Source organism: Hyperolius riggenbachi, chromosome 4, assembly GCF_040937935.1.
Source record: "Hyperolius riggenbachi isolate aHypRig1 chromosome 4, aHypRig1.pri, whole genome shotgun sequence".
NCBI classification, from domain to species: Eukaryota; Metazoa; Chordata; class Amphibia; order Anura; family Hyperoliidae; genus Hyperolius; species Hyperolius riggenbachi.
The window spans coordinates 149,816,563-149,843,200 of record NC_090649.1 but is presented as its reverse complement, the minus strand read 5'-3'; the positions used below and the strand labels follow the sequence as shown (position 1 = coordinate 149,843,200).

Sequence of the window (26,638 nt, the reverse complement as noted above, 5' to 3'; positions counted from 1 at the left end):
CCATTCTAGCTGATGTGATTTCTCTATTGAACCAAAAAAGAATTGAAGGTCTTAAAGCGAACCTGAACTGAAAATTAAAAAAATAAACAAACACATCATACTTACCTCCCATGTAGTCTACTCATTAATATATTTCCCCTTTCCTGCGTCCTGTTTGTCCACTGTGATCGATGGAATTCTCTGTCCTCCATTCTGAAAATTGACTTTATGCCAACAGCTTCCTGGTCAGCACACTGTTAAACTATATCACCCACTTGAGCCATAGAGAAACATGGTCATTACCTTGCTCATCCGTGGTCCTTTCAGTTATAAGGGCCTGGGCCCACCAACGCAATTGTGCACAGTTGTGTCCGCTTTTCAGCAACACATCAATGTTACAGATGCTGAAACGTGGACAGAAGCGTACACAACTGCGTAAGTGGGCTCTGACAGCAACTAATATATAACTGACAGCAACTGATATATTTCAGTTCTGACAAAATCTTGTCAGAACTGGAAGGAGTCACTGTAAGAAAAAATGGGTGAGTTTCTTAGAGGAACTAACAGCGAGGTAAGTATATAATATTCAATTTCAGGTACATGGGTTTATCTTAAATCATTTTACTCAGTTCAGGTTCACTTCAAAGAGCATTGTTTCTATTTGATCTACTGTAATTTTTTTTTCTTAAGAGAAATGATGTAGCCAGATGGAAATGTTTTGATAGTCACATTTGCATGCACTTTCATAGGATGGAAATACAATCACTTTTCGTGGTGGAAACCATCAAACTGAGTTGCCATAAGTGACCAGTGTGACTTCTTTGTGGCTTACCAGATTGAAGTTTGACCATTTAAAGTAGATCTTAAGTCCACAAAAACAGGTTACATTAGCAAAGCCTTGTTGATTTTTACTATCAAAATCAGTTTGCAGTTAGCTCCAGTGAGTTGACTTCTTTTTTAATCATTTCAATTAAATAACCTACATTGGTGTGAAAAGTACAGTTTTGTCACATATATTAGTAACTCTATTCCCTCTTCTCTCTCCTACAATAATATTTTTGTGGTACCGTAAGATTTGAACTAAATGAGAAGATCTTCAAAGTATTGGAACAGCCAGGTAAATACCGGGCAAATACCCCACTTCTCTGTGTGTATAATTGAAATCAAGATTAAATGTTTATTTTTTTGTCTAACATAGACCATCCCACATTCTGGATGTATATTGGAAAATAATGAAGTGGATTACTAGGACTTTAAAGGGAACCCAATTATTTATATTGAGTCATAAAGGATAGGTTACCAGATAGGTTACTTGTTTTACAGAAAATCATAAGTTTATTGAATTAGACATACAGATAACTATCAAACCATACAACAGTTAAACTGACAACAATTGCACACTGCTTACTACTTGACAATATACATACAGTACATCTTCATTCACTTCTATTTATAGGAATAATAAGGGGCATTCTCTCCTAGTAAGGGAGTGTATATATTTTACATTCCCTCTTACAGGATTAGTTAGGAAAAGTAGTACCCAGTATATAGAAATTTACCAAGGTAGGAAGCCAAACTAGAAAACTCAAAGTGTTTCATGAATCCTATCAGATTTGTTAACTTCGTCAGCCTTAAAAAGTACTGAACTAGTATAATCATTGTAGGATCAGGTCCATGCAATGAGAAGAATGTGTAAATGAATCCATATGCTGTGTTGCTCATGACTGCAACGGAAATAGATCTCATCCTACATTGGATATAGGTCCCATAACCACAGTAGCAGCCTGCCAGCAGTATTAGACTCAGGGCAAACTAAGCAAAAGGATCCCTACATGAGATCCTGTGGCTTAGCAAATCAGGCCTAGTTATGGTCATCTCCAGGAGAACTCATGGAGAAGCATGTGATTTGTTCGATCAGCTGATAGATTTGCAAAGCTCTGATTTGCTGCGATTACATCCTGCTTGTTAAATGTCTAGCAAATCAGAGACTTACATATTTATCACCTGACCAAACTGATTACATGCTTCTCTATCAGTTCTCCAAGTCATCACACTAATTAGGCCCTCTGACTCTCTAATCACCCTTGTATGATTCATTTTTGGTGTTTTCACTCCTGTGCTTTGAGATATAGATTGTTAACTATTTGTATATTTTCTGCATTATTTGCATGAGCAGAAGTCTTTTTACAGCCAAGGGATGCCACAACTCTTTTAGAAAACTCCTCATCAAATTGCAATGATTAAAACTGGTATCTTTTTAATACACATGGATCAAACATAAAATATTTAGATTCATCTAAATTATGTAGCAGAGTTTACTTCAGCTAGTTTCTTTCACATATTTCCTTTGGAGGTTGAAGCACCAGAGCTGTCTTCTCACTTTCTGACAGCTGCACGAATGGCATCATCGTCCAAAAAACACTGACTCCAACTCAAAGACAATTGTTGTCACTGATTGTTGTTGACCCAGGTTTATTCACTGCCAGTATTCACAAGATTGTTGGCCATCCACCATTCAGCAGTTTCCTTGCCAAGCACAAAGCCGTACATCCATTTTTAAACAGTGACTTAGCAAAATTACGATGCACATTGTTTAAACGCCTATAAATATTTGGGGATTTGATGCCCCCCTTCCAAAAGGACCAGGCAGTCTACCTCTGCCTGTGATAATTGGTTTCCATGTTTTGTCTGCCACTGCAGTGACATAAGTGCCAAGATAGCAATGTAGTAAGTCCAATGCTCATCGTTTTGGTACCTCTCCATGGGTAAACAACCTTCAATATTCATAATATAATAACACTGCGTAATATGTTGGCGCTTTATAAATACAATAAATAATAATAATAAATAACATTAACTTTCATTGCCATGCCCTATCAGGTAAGAATTTCCTTAATATACCTATAGCCTGGAGGACTGGCCAGTGCTTTAGATGTTATATAACCTTATAATGTTGAAAACATTTAGTAATGAAAAAAAACCTACTCGCTGCAAATCTTCATTTTCATATTAGGAAATTTCTCCTTATTCCTCCCACTTCATTCCTTTCCTTTCCTTCTGTGATCTATTTGCTCTTCACCCTTTCTCCCTAAATCTCTCCATGATTACACTGCTAGTCTTCCTTGGTAGCACAATTTCTTCTAATCCCCAGGAATTATCTTCAAGTGACACTAAGGATCCAGTTTGGGTGGGTAAAGATTAGGACTGGAACAGAAATTAACCATTTTCTTTAAAGTGATTTAAATCGACTCATTTTTTTTGTAATGTATAAATAAGAGTATGCAGTCATATTCAACTGAATTTTGGATTGTCTTGAGTTAATTCATCGACCCCCCGTAAAGCATTCCAAAGATCTCTTATTTGCTTTCCAGAAAACCCCCTAAACACCATTTCTGCATTACAACATTTCCATCCTATGACCCATTGACCACATCCTCCTCCTCCCACCCGACTTTAACAAGACTTGAGGCATAATGCACCCTAATTGCAAAACCTCAACCCTGTAAATAGTAGATTCCCTTATTCAAAAAGTAGTACATTATTAGTTTTATTGGGAAATCTCCTTCTCTCTCTAAAGTCAATATAAAAGCAGCAATCATTGTCCCAATAGATGACTAATTACTAAAATGAGTCTGTGGGTCCACGTGATATCTAGTGGTACAGCACTATATAATTGGTGCACATCTTGCTTACAGTTCCATCTGGTGAAAGTGCAGGCAGGAAAATGGAGCATTGTCACATTCAGACCAAATCACTGATTCCCTTTTAGACAAGCTATACAGCAACCTAACTGTTATTTAAGTTTCTATACCCGAGTTCAGGTAAGATCTTATCCTGTCATGCCATTGTACCACAATACACCAGTAGATGATGCTGAAAAAAAGACAACATGATGTGGTCTGTTTAATCTGTTTCATTTCCTTTTTCCAATAGTAACAAGATGCCCATAATGACAAGATTCCATCTGTCAACTTTTTAACTTTTCACATTTAAAGACTAAAATCAAATGAATAGGCAAAGTCAAGTGCAGGCATTAACAATGTTTTGAATGTGAAACTTACCTGATTTGCAGGTAAGTCCTTTAAGTCCTGATCTGGGTCCACACCAACCCTGGTTAAATAAAAGAAACAGATTAGGGGTGCTGTACTACTATACATTATATGTGTCACATTATTTTAGGTTACTATATTGATTATGATTTAGAAAATACCAGCATTTCCCAATGTGTGGGACAAATGTTTACTTGAAGTGGACCATGGCATGTTTTAGGACTTTGGGTAGAATTGCTTAGCAAGAGAATATTGGTACATGTCAATTTGGTGAACGGCATTCCATTTTCTAGACTGCTAGCCAAACTTGCCCCTAACTGATAAACCTAGGCTCCCTCTACCCTATTGCATATCCCTTAGGCCTCTTTCACAGGGGGACGTTAAGGTCGCATAACGTGCCCCTAATGCAATGCATTTAACCACTTGAGGACCACAGTCTTTTCGCCCCTTAAGGACCAGAGCCTTTTTCTCCATTCACACCACTGCAGCTTTCACGGTTTATTGCTCGGTCATACAACCTACCACCTAAAGGAATTTTACCTCCTTTTCTTGTCACTAATACAGCTTTCTTTTGCTGCTATTTGATTGCTGCTGCGAGTTTTAGTTTTTATTATATTCATCAAAAAAGACATGAATTTTGTCAAAAAAATGACTTTTTTAACTTGCTGTGCTGACATTTTTCAAATAAAGTAAAATTTCCTATACATTTGAGCGCGAAGGTTATTCTGCTACATGTCTTTGATTAAAAAAAAAACATTCAGTGTATATTTATTGGATTGGGTAAAAGTTATAGCGTTTACAAACTATGGTGCCAAAAGTGAATTTTCCTATTTTCAAGCATCTCTGACTTTTCTGCGCACCTGTCAGGTTTCATGAGGGGCTAAAATTCCAGGATAGTACAAATACCCCCCAAATGACCCCATTCTGGAAAGAAGACATCCCAAAGTATTCAGTGAGAGGCATGGTGAGTTCATAGAAGATTTTATTTTTTGTCACAAGTTAGCGGAAAATGACACTTTGTGACAAAAAAAAAAAGTTTCCATTTCTTCTAACTTGCGACAAAAAAAATGAAATCTGCCACGGACTCACTATGCTCCTCTCTGAATACCTTGAAGTGTCTACTTTCCAAAATGGGGTCATTTGTGGGGTGTTCACTGTCCTGGCATTTTGGGGGGTGCCTAATTGTAAGCACCCCTGTAAAGCCTAAAGATGCTCATTGGACTTTGGGCCCCTTAGCGCAGTTAGGCTGCAAAAAAGTGCCACACATGTGGTATTGCCGTACTCAGGAGAAGTAGTATAATGTGTTTTGGGGTGTATTTTTACACATACCCATGCTGGGTGGGAGAAATATCTCCGTAAATGACAATTGTTTATTTTTTTTCCACACAATTGTCTATTTATAGAGATATTTCTCCCACTCAGCATGGGTATGTGGAAAAATACACCCCAAAACACATTATATTACTTCTCCTGAGTACGGCGATACCACATGTGTGGCACTTTTTTGCACCCTAACTGCGCTAAGGGGCCCAAAGTTCAATGAGTACCTTTAGGATTTCACAGGTCATTTTGAGACATTTCGTTTCAAGACTGCTCCTCACGGTTTAGGGCCCCTAAAATGCCAGGACAGTATAGGAACCCCACAAATTACCCCATTTTAGAAAGAAGACACCCCAAGGTATTCCGTTAGGAGGATGGTGAGTTCATAGAAGATTTTATTTTTGTCACAAGTTAGCGGAAATTGATTTTAATTGTTTTTTTTTTCACAAAGTGTCATTTTCCGCTAACTTGTGACAAAAAATAAAATCTTCTATGAACTCACCATACTCCTAACGGAATACCTTGGGGTGTCTTCTTTCTAAAATGGGGTCATTTGTGGGGTTCCTATACTGCCCTGGCATTTTAGGGGCCCTAAACCTTGAGGAGTAGTCTTGAAACCAAATGTCGCAAAATGACCTGTGAAATCCTAAAGGTACTCATTGGACTTTGGGCCCCTTAGCGCACTTAGGGTGCAAAAAAGTGCCACACGTGGTACCGCCGTACTCAGGAGAAGTAGTATAATGTGTTTTGGGGTGTATTTTTACACATACCCATGCTGGGTGGGAGAAATATCTCTGTAAATGACAATTGTTTGATTTTTTTTTACACACAATTGTCCATTTACAGAGAGATTTCTCCCACCCAGCATGGGTATGTGTAAAAATACACCCCAAAACACAATATACTACTTCTTCTGAGTACGGCGATACCACATGTGTGACACTTTTTTGCAGCCTAGGTGCGCTAAGGGGCCCAACGTCCTATTCACAGGTCATTTTGAGGCATTTGTTTTCTAGACTACGCCTCACGGTTTAGGGCCCCTAAAATGCCAGGGCAGTATAGGAACCCCACAAGTGACCCCATTTTAGAAAGAAGACACCCCAAGGTATTCGGTTAGGGGTATGGTGAGTTCATAGAACATTTTATTTTTTGTCACAAGTTAGTGAAAAATGACACTTTGTAAAAAAAAACAATAAAAATCCAATTTCCGCTAACTTTTGACAAAAAATAAAATCTTCTATGAACTCATCATACACCTAACAGAATACCTTGGGGTGTTTTCTTTCTAAAATGGGGTCACTTGTGGGGTTCCTATACTGCCCTGGCATTTTACGGGCCCAAAACTGTGAGTAGTCTGGAAACCAAATTTCTCAAAATGACTGTTCAGGGGTATAAGCATCTGCAAATTTTGATGACAGGTGGTCTATGAGGGGGCAAATTTTGTGGAACCGGTCATAAGCAGGGTGGCCTCTTAGATGACAGGATGTTTTGGGCCTGATCTGATGGATAGGAGTGCTAGGGGGGTGACAGGAGGTGATTGATGGGTGTCTCAGGGGGCGGTTAGAGGGGAAAATAGATGCAATCAATGCACTGGGGAGGTGATCGGAAGGGGGTCTGAGGGGGATCTGAGGGTTTGGCCGAGTGATCAGGAGCCCACACGGGGCAAATTAGGGCCTGATCTGATGGGTAGGTGTGCTAGGGGGTGACAGGAGGTGATTGATGGGTGTCTCAAGGTGTGATTAGAGGGGGGAAATAGATGCAAGCAATGCACTAGCGAGGTGATCAGGGCTGGGGTCTGAGGGCGTTCTGAGGTGTGGGCGGGTGATTGGGTGCCCGCAAGGGGCAGATTAGGGTCTAATCTGATGGGTAACAGTGACAGGTGGTGATAGGGGGTGATTGATGGGTAATTAGTGGGTGTTTAGAGGAGAGAAGAGATGTAAACACTGCACTTGGGAGGTGATCTGATGTCGGATCTGCGGGCGATCTATTGGTGTGGGTGGGTGATCAGATTGCCCGCAAGGGGCAGGTTAGGGGCTGATTGATGGGTGGCAGTGACAGGGGGTGATTGATGGGTGGCAGTGACAGGGGGTGATTGATGGGTGATTGACAGGTGATCAGTGGGTTATTACAGGGAATAACAGATGTAAATATTGCACTGGCGAATTGATAAGGGGGGGTCTGAGGGCAATCTGAGCGTGTGGGCGGGTGATTGGGTGCCCGCAAGGGGCAGATTAGGGTCTAATCTGATGGGTAACAGTGACAGGTGGTGATAGGGGGTGATTGATGGGTAATTAGTGGGTGTTTAGAGGAGAGAAGAGATGTAAACACTGCACTTGGGAGGTGATCTGATGTCGGATCTGCGGGCGATCTATTGGTGTGGGTGGGTGATCAGATTGCCCGCAAGGGGCAGGTTAGGGGCTGATTGATGGGTGGCAGTGACAGGGGGTGATTGATGGGTGGCAGTGACAGGGCGTGATTGATGGGTGATTGACAGATAGTGACAGGGAGTGATTGATGGGTGATTAGGGGGGTGACTGGGTGCAAACAGTGGTCTGGGGGGTGGGCAGGGGGGGGTCTGAGGGGTGCTGTGGCCGATCAGGGGGCAGGGGGGGGAAATCAGTGTGCTTGGGTGCAGACTAGGGTGGCTGCAGCCTGCCCTGGTGGTCCCTCGGACATTGGGACCACCAGGGCAGGAGGCAGCCAGTATAATAGGCTTTGTATACACTACAAAGCCTATTATACTTTGTACATGCGGCGATCCGGGTGTTAGTAACCCGCTGGCGCTTCCGAACGGCTGGCGGGTTACAGCGAACGGGGGGCGGAGCCAGTCCCCGGCGGCTGATCGCGTCACAAATGACGCGATCGCCGCATAGCCACTCCCGCAGCCTCCTCCGCCGATGGGCGTATTGCGGTCGTTTGGGCCCGGACTTTGCCGCCGCCCATCGGCTGGGGGCGGTCAGGAAGTGGTTAAAGACTATAACTTGGACGTTTATAGTACACTAGCCAACCCGCCGCGTACCATACGCCGCATAAGAGTGTAGAGGGCAGAGGGCAGGAAGGGGATATTGGGCACAGCGGTGGGGAGGGGGGTTGGACCCCCCCTCAACTGGGTCCCCCATGTGTGCTGTACCTCCATCTTAAGCTCAGCTGAAACCCCCTCAACTGGGTCCCCATGTGCGCTCCCCCCCCCTCCCTCCTGCTTAAGCACAGTAGCAGCCACTACTATTAGTAAGAGGCAGCGGGCGGGATGACTCACCTCTTCCGTGTTCCATCATGCGTTCCACTGTCGTCACTTCCTGCGATGCCGCACACTGTATTGGTGTAATTTGCCTTTTTAAAACAGAAGGAAATCTGCAATAATTCAGCTATAAGTGAACATTTGTGGTTACCCACAATGCACTGCTACTAAATATGCAAATTACCCCTTTTCCCCTTTGGTAAGCCAAGCAAGCATCCACAGCCGCTGGTGTATAGCAAGCATATAGCTTTAAATTTTACACAGTCATATCAAACCCACATGTAGACAACCTGTTTCGGACTTTTGGTCCTCATCAGTACATGGCAGAGATTGATACAACTGTATGAGATAGGGCTTGGACCAGTACAAGAGTAACCAAGCAGTAGAGTGACCCAAACCACTCAGAATGTATAGGGGGATAAAAGGGACCAAAAAGACCTCCTACTAAAAAAAAGCAAAGCTTGGTGTAATTTGCTTTCCTAAAACAGAAGGAAATCTGCAATAATTCAGCTATAAGTGAACATGTGTGGTTACCCACAATGCACTGCTCCTGAATATGCAAATAATTCCTTTTCACCCTAAGTAAGCCAAGCAAGCCTATAAGCTTAAAATTTTACACAGCCATATCAAACCCACATGTGACAGCCTGTTTCAGACTTCTGGTCCTCATCAGTACATGGCAGGGATTGATAAGACTGTATGAGATAGGGCTTGGACCAGTAGAACAGAGCAACCAAGCAGCTCAGGGTGACCCAAACCACTCGGAATGTATAGGGGGATAAAAGGGACCAAAAAGACCTCCTACTAAAAAAATCAAAGCTTGGTGTAATTTGCCTTCTTAAAACAGAAGAAAATCTGCAATAATTCAGCTATAAGTGAACATTTGTGATTACCCACAATGCACCGCTACTAAACATGCAAATGATTCCTTTTCACCCTTGGTAAGTCAAGCAAGCATATAGCTTTAAATTTTACACAGCCATATCAAACCCACATCCATGTGACAGCCTATTTCAGACTTTTGGTCCTCATCAGTACATGGCAAGGACTGATATGGCTGTATGAGACAGGGCTTGGACCAGTACAACAGAGTAACCAAGCAGCTCAGGGTGACCCAAACCACTCGGAATGTTTAGGTGGATAAAAGGGACCAAAAAGACCTCCTACTAAAAAAAGCAAAGCTTGGTGTAATTTGCCTTCCTAAAACAGAAGCAAATCTGCAATAATTCAGTTATAAGTGAACATTTGTGGTTACCCACAATGCACCACTACTAAATATGCAAATTATTCCTTTTCACCCTTGGTAAACCAAGCGCGCCTATAGCTTTTAGTTTTACACAATCATATCAAACCCACATGTGGCAGCCTATTTCAGACATTTGGTCCTCATCAGTACATAGCAGGGATCAATAAGGCTGTATGAGATTTGGCTTGGACCAGTACAACAGAGTAACCAAGCAGCTCAGGGTGACCCAAACTTCTAAGAATGTATAGGAGAGTAAAAGAGACCAAAAAGCCCTTCTACCAACAAAAGCAAAGCTTGGTGTAATTTTCCTTCTTAAAACAGAAGCAAATCTGCAATAATTCAGCTATAAGTGAACATTTGTGGTTACCCACAATGCACTGCTACTGAATATGCAAATTATCCCTCTTCGCCCTTGGTTTGATATGGCACTACATATTCTTCTTGCTTGGACCAGCCCCTTATTCTTGCTTGGACCGGCCCTGGGGGCAGGGCGCTACTTCTTTTTCTTGCTTGAAGGTTGAGGCACTTAGCCTATTATATATATAGATTCTTTAGCCCTGCGTTTGGTGCGCCGTTTTCATCGCACAGTGATGGAACGAAAACGGCGCATGCTTAACATTAAAAAAACATTACTGAGCATGTGCAACACACACAACGCAGCAGATTTATTGCTAAACGCACAGCTTGCAGCACTTTCTAAATATTGCTACACGTTACACACAAAGCAACGTGTGCACTGTGAATGTCGCACAGACTTTGCATTGCTGTGCGTTAGTCCACGTTAAAACATTTTCTAACGTGCGACTTTAACGTCGCACTGTGAAAGAGGCCTTAAAGATAACGACTCAGAATCCATCATGTTTTTGAATTGCAGTAATGTAGTTTTTCGCTGGCTCCTAAATGTTATTGCAGTTTGTCATTAATGTATAACTTTACTGCCTGAGCCTACTATTTAACTCTATCATCATACTGCAAGCACAATCTGTTATTTTCTTATCTGAGTAGTAGTGTAGAAATTAAGATCTTGAAAGCACAACTGAAGTGAGAGGTACAGTATATGGAGACTGCCATATTTATTTCCATTTAAAGGACTTACGAGCCCAAATAGAAAAAAAAAGTTTTAAGTGCCTGCCTGAAATTTAAATGCACGGAGGACGCCATCCACGCCCTCCGTGCAGTTCCTCCGGGTCCCTGCAGTTAAATCGTCCCCCCGGGTCGGGCTCTCCTGCCTCTAGCAAAATGGCCGCCTGAGCTGGCCGCAGCTGCACAGTCCGCACAGACACGAGTGCGGCTGCGCAGCTCTAGGGCCTCCCCAATCCACGCTACAGGAAACAGCCTGTTACCTGGATCGGGGGGTGGGGGGAGGCCCTAGAGCTGTGCAGCCGCACTCGCATGGGTCTAGCATATCATTTATCAGTGGTTGAGCGGTGTTAATTTCTCCATTTCTCCATTTATGACCTCAGATAACCATGTTTCCTCATGGGTATGGACAAAGTTGTACAACTGACTTCAAACAAAATTACCGGTACTTCACAAATGCTGATAATTAGAACTTATCTTTGTAATCATATAGCTAAAACCAGCAATGGTATCTGCTGTTCTCCAAATGATAAAGAGAAATGACATCAATATTACAATGACACAAAATTGCAATGCCGTCCTAGCATTGTTATATGGAGGGCCATAGAAAGTCTATGTGACTAAGCTCCAATTAATGTCTAAGAAATAACATAAAAGTTACAAGTAACATTCATTGTGAAGTTATCAAAATGAACTAAGCTTGCCACTATTTCACCGAAATATGTATGAAGGGCTTCTGAAATAGTGACAACATGATTATCCTCTAGAAATCAGCAAATTTAAATGGCACAGATATTGTAACATCATTACTCTTCAAACTGTCAAGAGGATCTTTAGGGAGATAATGATTTTTACACAGCCAAAGGATGATAAGACATTATTGTGACCAAAAATGACTACTTGATTGTTCTACTGTTAAAGCTGAGGCATTTCACCTTGTGGGGATCAGGAACCGATCCCTCATTAAACATTACAGGACTGAGGGTGTACAGACACATCACTAACCTGCAGGCTAGTGATGCGTACTGTGGCTATGTGGGGGAGTAGAGTGCCAACAGGTGTAATGTCACGCAGGATCTGGATGAGTGGAGTAAACAGTGCTCTCGGCCGATGCTCGGCTGAAGTGATCCGCCAGGCTGACCTCTGGCCAAGCGACTGAGGGGGGTCGGGGGCTGCTGTAGCACACATTGGACCGCAAAGGCGGTCATTATCCATTGCCTTGGCCAAGTTTCATCGAGCTTGTGTACCACAGGTTGAGGGTTAACCTACATATTTCACATATTTGGTCGCTGCGGGAGATCAAAAACAGCGCAAACAAATTTGGAGCAAAAATTGTGCAAAAGCAAAACAGATGCCTAGATCTAAGATTTTGATTGGTTGCTCTGAGCAGTTGCTCCACTTTTTGCTTTTGCACTGGTTTTAACTAATCTTGTCCAACTGTATGAGAACGTTTTAGATATACTTTAGTTGGCAAGACTGCTTGCGAAGTGCTGTCTCTTATAATACATCACAGCATTGCTACATACTGTCCTGCCATTCTGCTACTGTATATATCTCCAGCTGGGTGTGCAGTATAACCATGTCTTATTTGTACTGCCTGTGTTAAAAACACGTGCCATAATCACTTCAAAAGATGCCAGGGGACACATTGCAAGTACAATCTATAATATAAATATACAGTTCTCAAAAGAGAGCTGCAGTATCATACCAAACTGCACCATTCTGATAGAATTAATCTACTTTCTCAAAAAACAAATAAAAGTTACCGTCTTCAGTTCACTAATTGGTATTTTGCTGCCAAGCATGAATTGTGCCATAGCAGAAATTGATGCGCTTCGCACTGTGTTGCAGGCACAAAGGGTTGGCAGACAGGTATGACGAAGTGGCATAGGGCACATGCTAACTTGACTAATAGGACCAGAAAAATCTGGATGTATTAAAGGACGCCTGAACTGAGAGGGAAATGGAGGCTGCCATATTTATTTACTTTTAAACAATACCAGTTGCCTGGAAGTTCTGTTGATCACTTTGGCTACAGCAGTGTCTGAATGAGACATCTGAAACGCGTATGAGATTGGCTCATAGTGATCACAAAGTTCAGGAGCCAATGAAATCAGCTCCTGACCGGCTCACAGAGCTCTGCCGGCACAGCGATGGCAGAGCAAGTGGCTTGCGGCAATCAATGAGCAGCGCGATCGGCAGCAGAGGCGGGCCAGTGCAAGTGCAGTAATTGAAAGCTATGCCCTGGCAGGAATAAGCAGCCACAAACAAGGCGTAGATTTCAGTGGTCTGGAAGTGGTTAAACTCTGTGGCCCAGATGCAAGTCCCTTTTTCTCCTGAGTTTTCTCCTAGAAGATAATATTTAATTTACTGTTTTAAGCACTTTTCAATTCAAAAAGTTATTTTAAACAGAAGATGAAAAATTATCTCCTAGGAGGTATGCAACATTACAACGCAACAAAAAACAGTACACAGGAAGTAATGTGCGTGAATTAATTTTCACTAATGCAGTTTATCATTGATTTACAAGCGCTTTGACAGGCTTTGGGAACACATGTTACCATTCACCAAATGGGCAACAACAAGAACACATGCGGGAGCGTGCATGAGCAGGGGCAATTGCGGTGATCTGGCTATATCTACATCCATGGGGCTAAGATGAAGACTCAAGGGGCATAGATATACTTTTGCTGCTCGCATAACTGGTTAGGATGTAATGGGTCCCTAGGCAAGGCAAGGTAGTAGATTTGGGGACCCCTTGAGGTCTTTTTGGTAAGCTGAAGTGGAGAGTGGCCAGATTAGGTGGCTGGTGGGCCCCTTGACAACCACTAGGCCTCAGACACCTGCCTGGGTTTCCTGGTAAATAATTCTGCTCTGCTAGAAGGTCAGCAAAAAATAATATGGGCATTAATTAACTACTGCAATAGGCACCAAGCCTGAAAAAGTGATTCTCCGCATGGTTATAACCAGTGCTGAGGGTGATACCCAGAGAAGGAAAACAAAAAAAGGAGGGACGCTCTGGGTCACCCCAAGCAGCTCTGCAAAAGTATCTGTCATTTAAAGTGGTATGAAACCCAGCATTTCTTCTTTGCTCTAAAAGATTATTTACAGCATATTATATACTATCACCATTTTTTTAAAACTAGAACAGCATTCAACTAGTTAAACACAGGACTTACAAGCTCCCTGCAGGGAAAGCTGGACGAATCCGAATGTCACAAACCTGGTAGCAGAGGAGACCGTTGTGCTGAGGGTAGCAACTCTTGCAGCTTGACACCCAGTACTCCTGGAGTGGGAACAGGAGCACTAAGGTGTGCAGGAGGCAGGAGTGCTCGCAGGATCCGGTGGTGAGCTGAGCAGACTGGAACCGCGGCACTCCCCTGGCCTGAGTCGGGTGGTGCAAGGACTCAACGACCAGCGTGGATAGTAGCAAGGCAAATCCCAGGACAAGCAGGAGTCGGCAACGGAGCGGGTTCTCAGACAGGCAGGGTTCGGCAGCAGAGCGGGTAGTCAGACAAGGCAGAGGTCGGCAACGGAGCGGTTTCTCAGACGGACAGAGTTCGGCAACAGAGCGGGTGGTCAGGCAAGCAGAGGTCATCAACAGGCGGGCAGTCAGACAAGCCGAGGTCAGGTTTCCGGGAACAAACAAGCAGGCAGACAACAAGTCACGGCACGGGAGTACACACTAGCTGCAATACTACAGCAAGGTAGCAATGCACTCTCCAGACTTAAATAGGCATCTTTGGCGCGCACGGCATGACGCGCCGCGCGCGCATGCGCACCGCACAACACGCCGCGCGCGCATGCGCAGATGCGGTCACGTACGCGCACGCACACGCGCACGCCTAGACGCGCACGCGCGCGCCCCGCGCAGCGCCCGCACGCGCAAACGCCAGATCAGAGCATACACAGCAGCCATCCCTGTGCACGCAACGCCACACAACGCCTACGCCAGCGCCTCCAGACGCCAACGCCTACGCCGTGCGATGCAGCGCCCACTGGTGAGCATCGACAGGTCGCCCCGCCGAGACCCACCAGGACGACCGCCAGTATCCGTGCGTACTGGCCGCCTCCTCTGAACAGGTAACTGACCGTGACAATGCCCTCCCCTAAGGGGCAGCCTCCGGATGCCCTCAGTAGCTGGCTTCTCCGGGAAATCCCTGTGGAACTGGTTGACCAGATGGGTGGCATGGACGTTTACTGCTGGTTCCCAAGAACTTTCCTCTATGCCATATCCCTTCCACTTGACAAGATACTGGATCTGATTGTACCTTCTTCTGGCATCCAAGATTGCCTCCACCTCGTACTCCTCCTCTCCTTCAACCAAGATCGGTGGCGGTGGGTTTGTTCTTCTACCAGAAAAGGAATCCACAGTGGTAGGTTTTAATAATGCAGTATGGAATACAGGATGAATCTTTAGGTTACCAGGGAGATCCAATTCAAAAGCTACCGGTCCTATCCTCCTTTTGATGGGAAATGGTCCAATGAACTTAAGACCCAGCTTTTTGGACGGGCAGGCCAACTTGAGATTCACCGTAGATAACCAGACTGAATCCCCCACTTTGAAGTCTGGATTGTCTCTTCTGTGAAGATCAGCCTTCCTCTTGTAATTCTTTTGAGCTTGGGACATGGTATGTTGCAGGATCAGGTTATTTTCTTGTAATGTTTTGATCAGGTTGTCAGAGGCAGGTACTGATGTCTCTGAAAGAATGTTTGGCAGAAATGACGGATGGAACCCATAATTTGCAAAGAACGGAGACTGTTGTGTGCTTGAATGAACGGAGTTGTTATAGGCGAATTCGGCCAATGGCAGGAGCTGGACCCAGTTGTCTTGTGCTGATGATAGGAAACATCTCAAATACTGTTCTAACGTTTGATTGGTGCGTTCTGTCTGGCCATTTGACTGTGGATGATAAGCAGATGAGAAATGTAGTTGAATGTTCAAGGATTTGCACAAAGCTTTCCAAAATCGGGATGTGAACTGTGTCCCTCTGTCCGAGACGATGTCGGCTGGAACCCCATGAAGGCGCACAATCTCTTTAATAAAAGCTTTGGCCGTTGTTTGCGCTGAAGGAATACCTTCCATAGGTAGGAAGTGCGCCATCTTGGACAGACGGTCAACCACAACAAAGATGGTATTACACCCCTCTGATCTTGGCAATTCCACAATAAAATCCATAGAAATTGAGTGCCAGGGCCTGGGTGGTACTGGCAGCGGGTTAAGTAGACCCCATGGCTTGAACTTTGATCCTTTAAATCGACAGCATACGGGACAGGCAGTTACGTATACCTTGCAATCTCTTCTAAGCTTAGGCCACCAGAATGAACGTTGCACCAGGTCCTGAGTCTTCGTAACACCAAAGTGACCTGCCAGTTTGTGGTCGTGACAGGATTCGAGAACTATGTGACGCAATTCTTCTGGCACAAACATCCTGTTACCGAACCACCACAGGCCCTCCCTCTCTTCCAGAGAGTCCTTGATGGCTTCCGGTGGGTCGGTTGATGCCTGACGGAGCTGGCTAATTAGTGCTGGTTGAATAATCAAAAAGTTCTGATCAGACAGAATTGTATCAGGTATGCTTGGATTCTCATCTTCTGGAAACATACGGGATAAGGCGTCTGGTTTTGTGTTTTTTGATCCTGGTCTGTAGGTGATGTGGAATATAAATCTTGAAAAGAACAAAGCCCACCTGGCCTGCCTTGGATTCAACCTTTTGGCGGTTTTAAGATATTCGAGGTTACGGTGATCCGTGAAGATAAGTATAGGCTGGGCTGCGCCTTCCAGAAGGTATCTCCATTCCTCTAATGCAACCTTGATAGCCAGCAATTCTCTGTCCCCCACATCGTAATTTCTCTCCGCCTCCGACAGCTTCCTCGAATAAAATGCCACTGGATGCAGCAAAGCCTTGATTCCCTGTCTTTGTGATAGCACTGCCCCTACCGCAGAATCAGATGCGTCCACTTCTAGTACAAAGGCCAATGCCGGGTCCGGATGTCTGAGAACAGGCGCAGATGTGAAGTGTTGCTTCAGCTTATCAAATGCTGCCTGAGCCTCTTCATTCCATAGGAAGTGACTATTCTGACGTGTAAGCTGAGTGATGGGCAGAATGATTGCGGAAAAGTTTTTAATAAATCTGCGGTAAAAATTGGCAAATCCCACAAACCTCTGAACTGCCTTCCGGTTGGTGGGGGCTGGCCAATCCAGAATTGCCTGGATCTTCTGTGGATCCATTGTAAATCCTTCATTTGAAATGATAAGTCCCAAGAACTGTATGACCTTCTTCTCGAACTCACACTTCTCGGCTTTGACGAATAGATTGTGTTGTCTAAGGCGAGCCAGTACCTGACAGACCTGATGGCGATGATCCTCCAATGAAGCTGAAAATACTAGGATGTCATCTAAATAAACTATTATAAATTGATCGATAAAGTCTTTTAGGACGTCATTAATGAAATACTGGAATGTCGCCGGGGCATTGCAGAGCCCGAACGGCATTACCAAGTATTCGAAATGTCCGTAACGTGATCTAAAGGCAGTTTTCCACTCGTCTCCAGCTCTTATTCTGACCAGATTATAAGCTCCTCTTAAATCCAGTTTAGAAAAAATTCTGGCTTCACGGAGCTTCTGGAAAAGTTCTGGGACCAGAGGTAGTGGGTAGCGGTTCTTGATAGTCACTTTATTAAGCTCCCGGTAGTCTATGCAGGGTCTTAGTGTTTTGTCTTTTTTTTGTACAAAAAAGATTCCTGCTCCCGCTGGAGAGATGGATGGCCTGATAAATCCTTTCTTGAGATTCTCTTCAATATAAAGTCTGAGCGTTTCTTGTTCCGGGTCGGAGAGGGGAAACATACGCCCAAACGGAATCCTGGATCCTGGAACTAGGTCAATCGGACAATCGTACGGTCGGTGAGGTGGTAAACAATCTGCCCCTTTCTTATCAAACACATCAAGGTATTCATGGTACTGGGACGGAACAATTTCTTGAAGTGCTTTTGATGTACATAGCAATGGGCCAGAAGTGATTGGATTAACGGATAAACAGCAACTCCCACAGTAGACTGAATTGAAAGAGACGACTCCTGAAGACCAATTGATGAGTGGGTTATGTGCTTGAAGCCAGGGTAGTCCTAGAATTACAGGAAACATTGGAGAAGCTAGAAGGTCGAATTTGAGTAGTTCTTGGTGAGTATCGAGGATAAGAGCACTGGTGGGAATGGTTTCCATAGTAACCGGACCTGAACAGACAGTTGATCCATCGGCTAAATGAATGTGGAGTGGTTCTTTGCGGGGCTGCACTGGAAATTGATGGTGAGTGGCGAATGAAATGTCCATGAAACAACTACAGGCTCCGGAGTCAATGATGGCGGTGGTCCTAATGGTTCTTCCTGGGAACTGAAATGAGATAGGAATGGTCAGGTGATTAGTTAACCTGGGAGGGTAGCTAGAGGGTGAATTTCTAGATGAAAAATCCTTACCCATGGGTCGAACCGGGCAAGTCCTGATCATGTGGCCAGCAGCTCCACAGTAGAAGCATAAGTTCCCTTGTCGTCTTCTGTTCTTTTCCTCTGCTGATACGGGAGAACGCATAACCCCTAACTGCATTGGTTCCTCTTGATCCATCGTTGCAGTAGAAGCTGTGCCTGAGGCAGAGGGGAGAGTAGGGACCCAGAGTGCACGGGAGACGGTGCCTGCTGATTTCTCCATCTGTCGTTCCCGTAACCGCCGGTCAATCTGGATTGCCAAATCAATCAAGGCATCGAGGGTAGCTGGTATTCCCACCCGAGCCAGTTCATCTTTCAGGGTTTCGGATAGCCCGAGGCGGTACTGGTGTTTCAATGCGCCCTCGTTCCAGTCCGTGTCTGCTGACCATCTGCGGAATTCGGAAGTATATTCTTCTACTGGTCTTCGACCCTGGCGTAGCTTGCTTAGTCCTATTTCGGCTGTGGCCTGTCGCTGTGGGTCATCATATAAGACTGCCATATGGGTAAAAAAGGTTTCTGTTGACGCTAAAGCAGGGTGCTTTTGATCCATCAGCCGGTGAGCCCAGGTCTGCGGATCTCCTTGGAGTAATGAAATGACATAACCCACCTTTACTTCTTCATGAGGGAAGGTACGTGGCTGAAGAGAAAAATAAAGCTGGCAGGCGTGTTTAAAGGCTTGGAATTTCGATCTATCTCCGGAGAACCGTTCTGGCGTGGGGACTCGTGGTTCAGGGGCTAGCAGAGCAGGTGCAGGGGCAAGGTTGCTTGCTGCTGGTAATTGTGCTTGCGGTGCTACGGCAGGGGCAGGCGGCTGACTAGGTGCAGCTGCTGAGAGAGTGTCCATGCGGCCTTCCAGCCGTTGGTGACCCGCTTGGAGCTCCTTCAGGGCATCTGTCAATGCGGCCATCTGATTGCAGAGGGTGGTTAGTACTGTTGCTACCTCAGCGGTCTCCATTAGTGGCTGTAGTATTATGTCACAAACCTGGTAGCAGAGGAGACCGTTGTGCTGAGGGTAGCAACTCTTGCAGCTTGACACCCAGTACTCCTGGAGTGGGAACAGGAGCACTAAGGTGTGCAGGAGGCAGGAGTGCTCGCAGGATCCGGTGGTGAGCTGAGCAGACTGGAACCGCGGCACTCCCCTGGCCTGAGTCGGGTGGTGCAAGGACTCAACGACCAGCGTGGATAGTAGCAAGGCAAATCCCAGGACAAGCAGGAGTCGGCAACGGAGCGGGTTCTCAGACAGGCAGGGTTCGGCAGCAGAGCGGGTAGTCAGACAAGGCAGAGGTCGGCAACGGAGCGGTTTCTCAGACGGACAGAGTTCGGCAACAGAGCGGGTGGTCAGGCAAGCAGAGGTCATCAACAGGCGGGCAGTCAGACAAGCCGAGGTCAGGTTTCCGGGAACAAACAAGCAGGCAGACAACAAGTCACGGCACGGGAGTACACACTAGCTGCAATACTACAGCAAGGTAGCAATGCACTCTCCAGACTTAAATAGGCATCTTTGGCGCGCACGGCATGACGCGCCGCGCGCGCATGCGCACCGCACAACACGCCGCGCGCGCATGCGCAGATGCGGTCACGTACGCGCACGCACACGCGCACGCCTAGACGCGCACACGCGCGCCCGCGCAGCGCCCGCACGCGCAAACGCCAGATCAGAGCATACACAGCAGCCATCCCTGTGCACGCAACGCCACACAACGCCTACGCCAGCGCCTCCAGACGCCAACGCCTACGCCGTGCGATGCAGCGCCCACTGGTGAGCATCGACAGGTCGCCCCGCCGAGACCCACCAGGACGACCGCCAGTATCCGTGCGTACTGGCCGCCTCCTCTGAACAGGTAACTGACCGTGACACCGAACTGGAGATAACATTATCTTGTGTTTACTTCATTGTATCAAGTGAGGAATGTAAACACTTCTCTGACCGTGCAGACACTCCTTAACACAGACAGACACTCAGAAAGCATTTCTGGGTACATTATAATATGAATACACCAGTTATGAATAAAATGCAATGTCAGCTCTCAGAGCAAAAACAATTGTACTTTGGGAGCTTGTAATTTCTAAATGAGTAATAATACTTATGCACAAAAGCAAATAGGATAACTGTATGGGATATAAAAAGTAGCAAAATATATGTTTTTCTTGAATAATATGTCAGAGTTTTATACTGCTTTAATGTGCTCTGTAGTGGCAGTAGTAGTCTCTAATGTGGAGGTGAATTGCAGCTACCACCATGTGAGTCTCTATAATCTATTGCAATTCAAATGCTATACTTAACATACTGGAATAGACTCTTGGGCTACAAAGGAAGCTCGTCAGGCTCCTATGACTTAACATGCATTTGCAAATATATGGAACTAATGCTAGCTTATTAATGAGGATTAGAGACTGGGATTTTTTTGTACCCCTGATGGGGGCAAGCCTGAGCTGTCCTCCTTTTGTGTGTTAGCGAATGGTGTATAGCACTGATTCTGTGAACAAAAAGAACCTGTGCAACTGAAACATGTATATCCAGCACTAAGATTAAATGCATCTAAACTACCGTAAGGATTTAAAAAAAAAAAAAAAATGTAAATTTTAGGCCAAAAAAATGCATTGCATAACCAGGGCTTTCATTGTTCATTCAGTGAGAAATTAAGCCTGGAGTCTTGGTGAGGGAAGCCGTTCCACTCCTGGTTCTGTGATCTTTGTTATAAGTTGTGAGGACATGCAATGGCTGAGGGAGTTAGAGAAAGCAGAAAGCTGAAAAGAGTTACTATAGTCTCTATACATGTCCTGGCAAGGAGTTTTGAATCAGAATTATACCATTTATTACATGTCCTGCTAACTGAGGTTCACAGGCCAGAGCACCCATAGTTTCAAATTCCAGGAATGGAGGATATTCAAAAGACTTGCAGATACGCAAAGTTCGCATATCACATGAGGGAAAAAAAACTGATCTTGGCCGGTGGAAAAAAAACTGATCTTGGCCGGAGGAAGAAAAAAATTACTTTAGCATAACGCTTCTTTCCCTTTGTAAAAAAAAAAGAAAAAAAGAAAAGACGCCCTGAAACACATAAAGCTGGAGTGGTGTAGTGAGAAAGTCACCACGATTGGTTCAGGATCACTCTTGAAACACCTCAATTACGATGAGCTCTCCATCTGACCCAGAAAGATCATTCTCCGCATGTAGAATTAATCTACTTCCTCCGCAGTACCTTGCCAAAGCCTACAGGTTCTGACTGATTATGTGTAAAAAGCTTGCGATGGCTTTATTATTGACATTGCTGAGAAAACACAACTCATTTTATGTGTTAATTCAAAGAAAAGGCAGTGCTTGATGTGGAAAGCTATTGATGCTGACACATACGAAGAACACCAATTCCTTGCTGAGTTTAGACCTGTTTTTACATTTCATTTGGGATGAAATAAGCCGAGGTAGTGTTATTTCCATGTTCAATCTGCTGTGAGTCGAGGCTTACAAATACAAAGTGTTCAGCCTAATAGCCATACATGCAAACATTTGTAGGCTTTGGTTGAATAGAAAAGGTTTTCAGACACACAGGTAGGTTCAATGCTAAAATACTACCACATTTCTTTAATAATATTGTATTAGTGCAGGTTTAGGAAGAAGGCCAGTCTGGGCTCTCCATGGCTGGAGTATATCATTAGATTAAAATAACGAATGTAGTCTAGAGCTAAGTATTAGTGATAAAGAAAATCATGGTTTATTATATAAACATAAATACTAGTGTAATTGCAAGAATAAATGAATAAAACAAATGTTGTATGCTATATATTATAATGCATCAATATATTCCATATATATGTTGGTATCACATACACACATCCGCAAGCATGCATGGGCAGTCTGGCAATATGATACAACTACATAAAAAGGGAAAAATAGGTAAAAAATTGGTAAAAATTGTCAAGAAAAAAAAAAAGGACAGTTTAGTGTAGAAGCAATTGGGCAATCAACTTGAAGGTAAATGGCTGCTGCTCTGACAGCTCTTTCACACTAGGGGTGTTTTTGACAATTTTTAAGCACTGGCGATTTTCAAAATCGCCCTGAAAGCGCTTGTGCCATTATTCCCTATGAGAGAGTTCACATCTGAGCGTTTCGTTTCCGATCCGCTTAGATAAGCGGTGCTTGGGCCATTTTTGAGGTGATTCCACCTCAGTGGAAAGTGTAAGAAAACGCAAAACGCTCACAAAATCGCTTTGTGCAGCGATTGCGTTCGTGTTTTTTTTTTAGAGAATTTTTATTGAGTTTCATACATAAAATTAGACAAAACAGAACAATAAGACATTAACAAAACAAAACAAAAAAAAAAACATCAGCAGCCATCCAGATGGTGGTCATAAGTCAGTATTCATACAGAATAGATCAATAGGGAGATCATTGAGTGCTACAAAATAGTTGACAGAGTCATATATAATAGCGAGGGGTCAGGGTAATAAGCCATACATTTCTTTGATTCAGTATTTACAAATCTTATTTCTATTTATTGGTAATCTTGAACAGAAGCAGTTATGTCCAAGTTGGGGATCGTGGTATCTAAGGCATCAGTCCATTTGCTCCAAATTTTATCAAATTTTTTGAATTGGTTACGTGCTTGATATGTTAATTTGAAAAGTGGCAGCACCTGGTTAATTACTGTTTTCCATTCTGTAATTGTTGCGTTCGTGTTTTTAAGAATAAATACATTGTATTTATTCTTTTACGGATCAAAGAGCTCACTTTCTGACTGACGTCAGGAAGTGAAAAAATGCAATCATTCTGCAAAAGCACTTAGAAAAGCACTTAAAAAAACCTTCCAATGCAGAACAATTGAAAAGAAAAAAGGCTTCAAAAACCGCCCAACGTGGATGGAACGCAATGTGAACAAGCCTTACTGTGATTCCGACTGTGCACTTTTTTGCAGGGGGCAGGCCTATGGGCCAGAAGGCAGCGGCCCTGAGGCTACGGGAGGGTGGGAGGTAAAGACACAGCAGGTAATCATTGCTCGCTATCAGAAGAGGAGCACTGAATGTATAATATATACTGGAGGTCCGCACTAGAATAGAGAGAACCATTTTCAGAAAATCATGAGTCTGGACATTACTGTGATATGGCCATCTTCATGTACAGACAAATGTGTTGTATATCGGTTTCAACCCATTGCAGAGAAGACAATCCCCAATTAACCAGTGGGCCAAGGATGACCAGTGATAGCAGTATCAACATTTCTGTAATTATTTGCAAGGGAAACCCAGTGAAAATTCCAAACAACAGAGCCGAATTCATGATTATGAAAATTATATGATGCATGATATTACACAAGTGTATGCCAAGGAGAGGCTAAACAGCTTTACTGTTGGATGCTTTTAGGGTTTTACATTCTTGGTACCGTGTGCAGCCACATAAGTCATTTCACTATTCCCTCCAGCACAGCATCATAAAACTGGATACAGAAAATATACAGATCCCCAGCAAACACACTGCACTTGGATGGACATAATAGTGTAATAAAATCACACATCCAAAGTCTACCTAATAATCTTATTACTCATAAAAGCTGAACCCTGGACAGGTGATCATGCTAGAAAAATAGAAAGTTGGGAGGCATCTATCATAGAGCTCTCTCCGCTACCCAAGAACGGCCAAGCTTAATCTGTGCAGGCTCCAGCTGTACTTGGCAAATGGAATGGGAATTATTACATTGTCGTCATTCCCATGGCAAGCTAGCTGTTTCACGCATTAAAACACATGAAGTGTGAAGAGGACATGTCAGAAAGGGTTACGAGCCTGTAACATAAGAAGACCCACGTGAAGTTGTCTTGTAGCCATTTCTCAGCCACCAGTTTCTGCAAAGACAGCCGTGCTTGGAAACAAAATGAGTTATTTCATTCTGAGAGACCTAAAGTTTATTGGACAGGAAAAAAATATAATTGTAATGGAGTAACTGCAGACAATCCTCTACTGTTTGAGTTGTAGGAAAGATGGTGAGGCCATGGCTAGAAAGACGCACCCTTTTCACATTCCAGCTCTATATAGTCTGTGCACAACTATCTGAATAATATACATAGCTCGGTCAACTGCTTTCATTACAGGGAACATACATAATGTTTCCAGTGTATGGATTGCTTTCATCAGCAAAATTTAGGATACTTACAATTGTTTGCATTTTCCGATATCATTATTTAGTATTTATATAGTGCTGACATCTTCCACAGCGCCACACAAAGTATATTTTGTCTTGTCACTTGACTGTCCCTCACAGGGGATCACAATCTAATCCCTACCATAGTCATATGTCTATAGCGTGTAGTGTATGTATCGTAGTTTATGGACAATTTAGGGGGAAGCCAATTAACTTATCTGTATGCTGTTAGGATGTAGGAGGAAAATGGAGTACCCAGAGGAAACCCATGCAGACACGGTGAGAAAATACGAACTCCTTGCAGATGGTGGAGGACTGGGTACCTAGCACTGAAAGGCAAGAGTGCCAACCAACTACACTGCCGTTCTGGACGAGGTAACTTGTGTACACATACAATTTTCTTACTTATCACGCTGGTGTACCACCCCCATGTAATGTGCCCCCCCTCCCCCCCCTCGGGATGCTCGCATGCTCACCTGTCACGCTGTTGTCCCACCCCATGTAATGTAACCCCTCCCCCCGTCTGGCTGAGTGTTGCATGCTCACCTGCCACGCTGCCACGCTGGTGTGACTTCTCACCTCCTCGTGTACCCGGTGTCTTTTTGAATTGCAACTACGAGTGCCTATACCATGTGACACAGTTGCATATACTGATATCAGCATATGCAGCAGTTTTACATAGTACAGGTGCTCGCTGTGGCAATTCAAAAAGACTCTGGACACGAGAGGTAACAGGTGAGCATGCAACACTCAACACGGGCCCGAGGGTACACACACACTTGGGGGGGGGGGGGGGAGTGTTGAGATCCGTCAGGTCCATCAGTCATCAGGAAACCAAACGCTATTACTGCCATGCACCCAATCGAGGTCGGAGAGATCCTTTCAAAAATGATTTTGACCAGAAATGAATTGAAGTTATCGATCGGGTGGCCATGTTGCTATATTTACACATTATGATTGAATCGGCCGTATATCGATGCCGAAAATCAAGTAATGTATGTATCTTAAGTGGAGCTTTTGGGGAGGAGAGCCTCTTGGACAAACGGATCCTGCCTTGCTTTGAATAGAAGAAGGTGTTCTATGCTGCACTATTTAATGCAATAAAAACAATACTGTTACAACAAATACATTAACTGGCACCCATCTTTTATTATATGTCTCCAAGTCTTCAAATAACGAAAGTTTAATACAACTATTGCGCTACACTTGAAATCAACAGCATTTGTTGTACCTTTTTCTCCTACAGAACTTTAAGTAGCATGTTCAATGACTGGAGGAGGATAGATAGCACAGGAGAGATACATGACTATAAATGCCAGACTTATCAGCTGGGTTTTCAGTGTGGGCTAAGCACATCCACATGGAGCTTATTGAATGAGGTCAAAGCAGTGTGACAAAGAGCTCCGGTTCAAAAGGTTTTCAGGTGGCTTCAGAGATGCTGAGATGATGAGATTATGCTGATTGTAGGCTGTAGGTGTTCCATTGCAGCTGCAGCAATTCTTTTAAATACCCATGGTCTAAACTGCATAAGAATGTAAATGTCAGCAGGCCAATACATAGCATGTCTCCATTTTATGGGCAAACGGAGTGGGGAAAGGATCAGTGTTATGTGGCATGATGCTGTGTTAATAGCCTGACAGCATGATAGCAGCATTCTGTATTAGCTGTAGGTAATACTGTTCCTTATGTGGAAGGCCTATGTAGAGAACATTGCATTCGGTGCAGCAAGGGAGCGCTTCCTGGTTGGGGCAGGGCTAACCGCCGCAGCCCTGCCCCACGCGCATCTGTCAGCGCGTATCTCCGCCTCTCCCCGCCTCTCTCAGTCTTCCTTCACTGATAGGGGCGGGGGAGAGGCGGCGATGCACCGCTGATAGACGTGACTGGAGGCAGGGCTGCAGCCGTAAGCCCTGCCTCCATGAGCGACCAAGTCTGCGACCAAGTGTTGCAGGGGGGGGTTGGGGGTGAAGGGACCCCCGTTTAGTGCCGCGATAGCGGCGGTTTAGCAGGGGCACACATGCCCCTGCTAACTATGAGCTCTGAAGCGAGATTTATTCTCGCTTCAGAGTCTCTTTATTCCAATAGTAAAATATTGGTAATCTTTGCCGATACTTTATTA

At 44.2% G+C, this 26,638-nt stretch overlaps 1 protein-coding gene across 1 annotated transcript in view; it reads right to left on the bottom strand.

Moving 5' to 3' along the window:
• SLC9A9 (solute carrier family 9 member A9) overlaps positions 1-26,638 on the bottom strand; it is a 954,803-nt gene that overhangs the window by 202,375 nt on the left and 725,790 nt on the right. Inside the window, exon 13 of the mRNA XM_068280765.1 lies at positions 4,041-4,089. Coding sequence (XP_068136866.1) covers positions 4,041-4,089 — 49 coding nt within the window. The remainder of the gene's footprint in view (positions 1-4,040; positions 4,090-26,638) is intronic.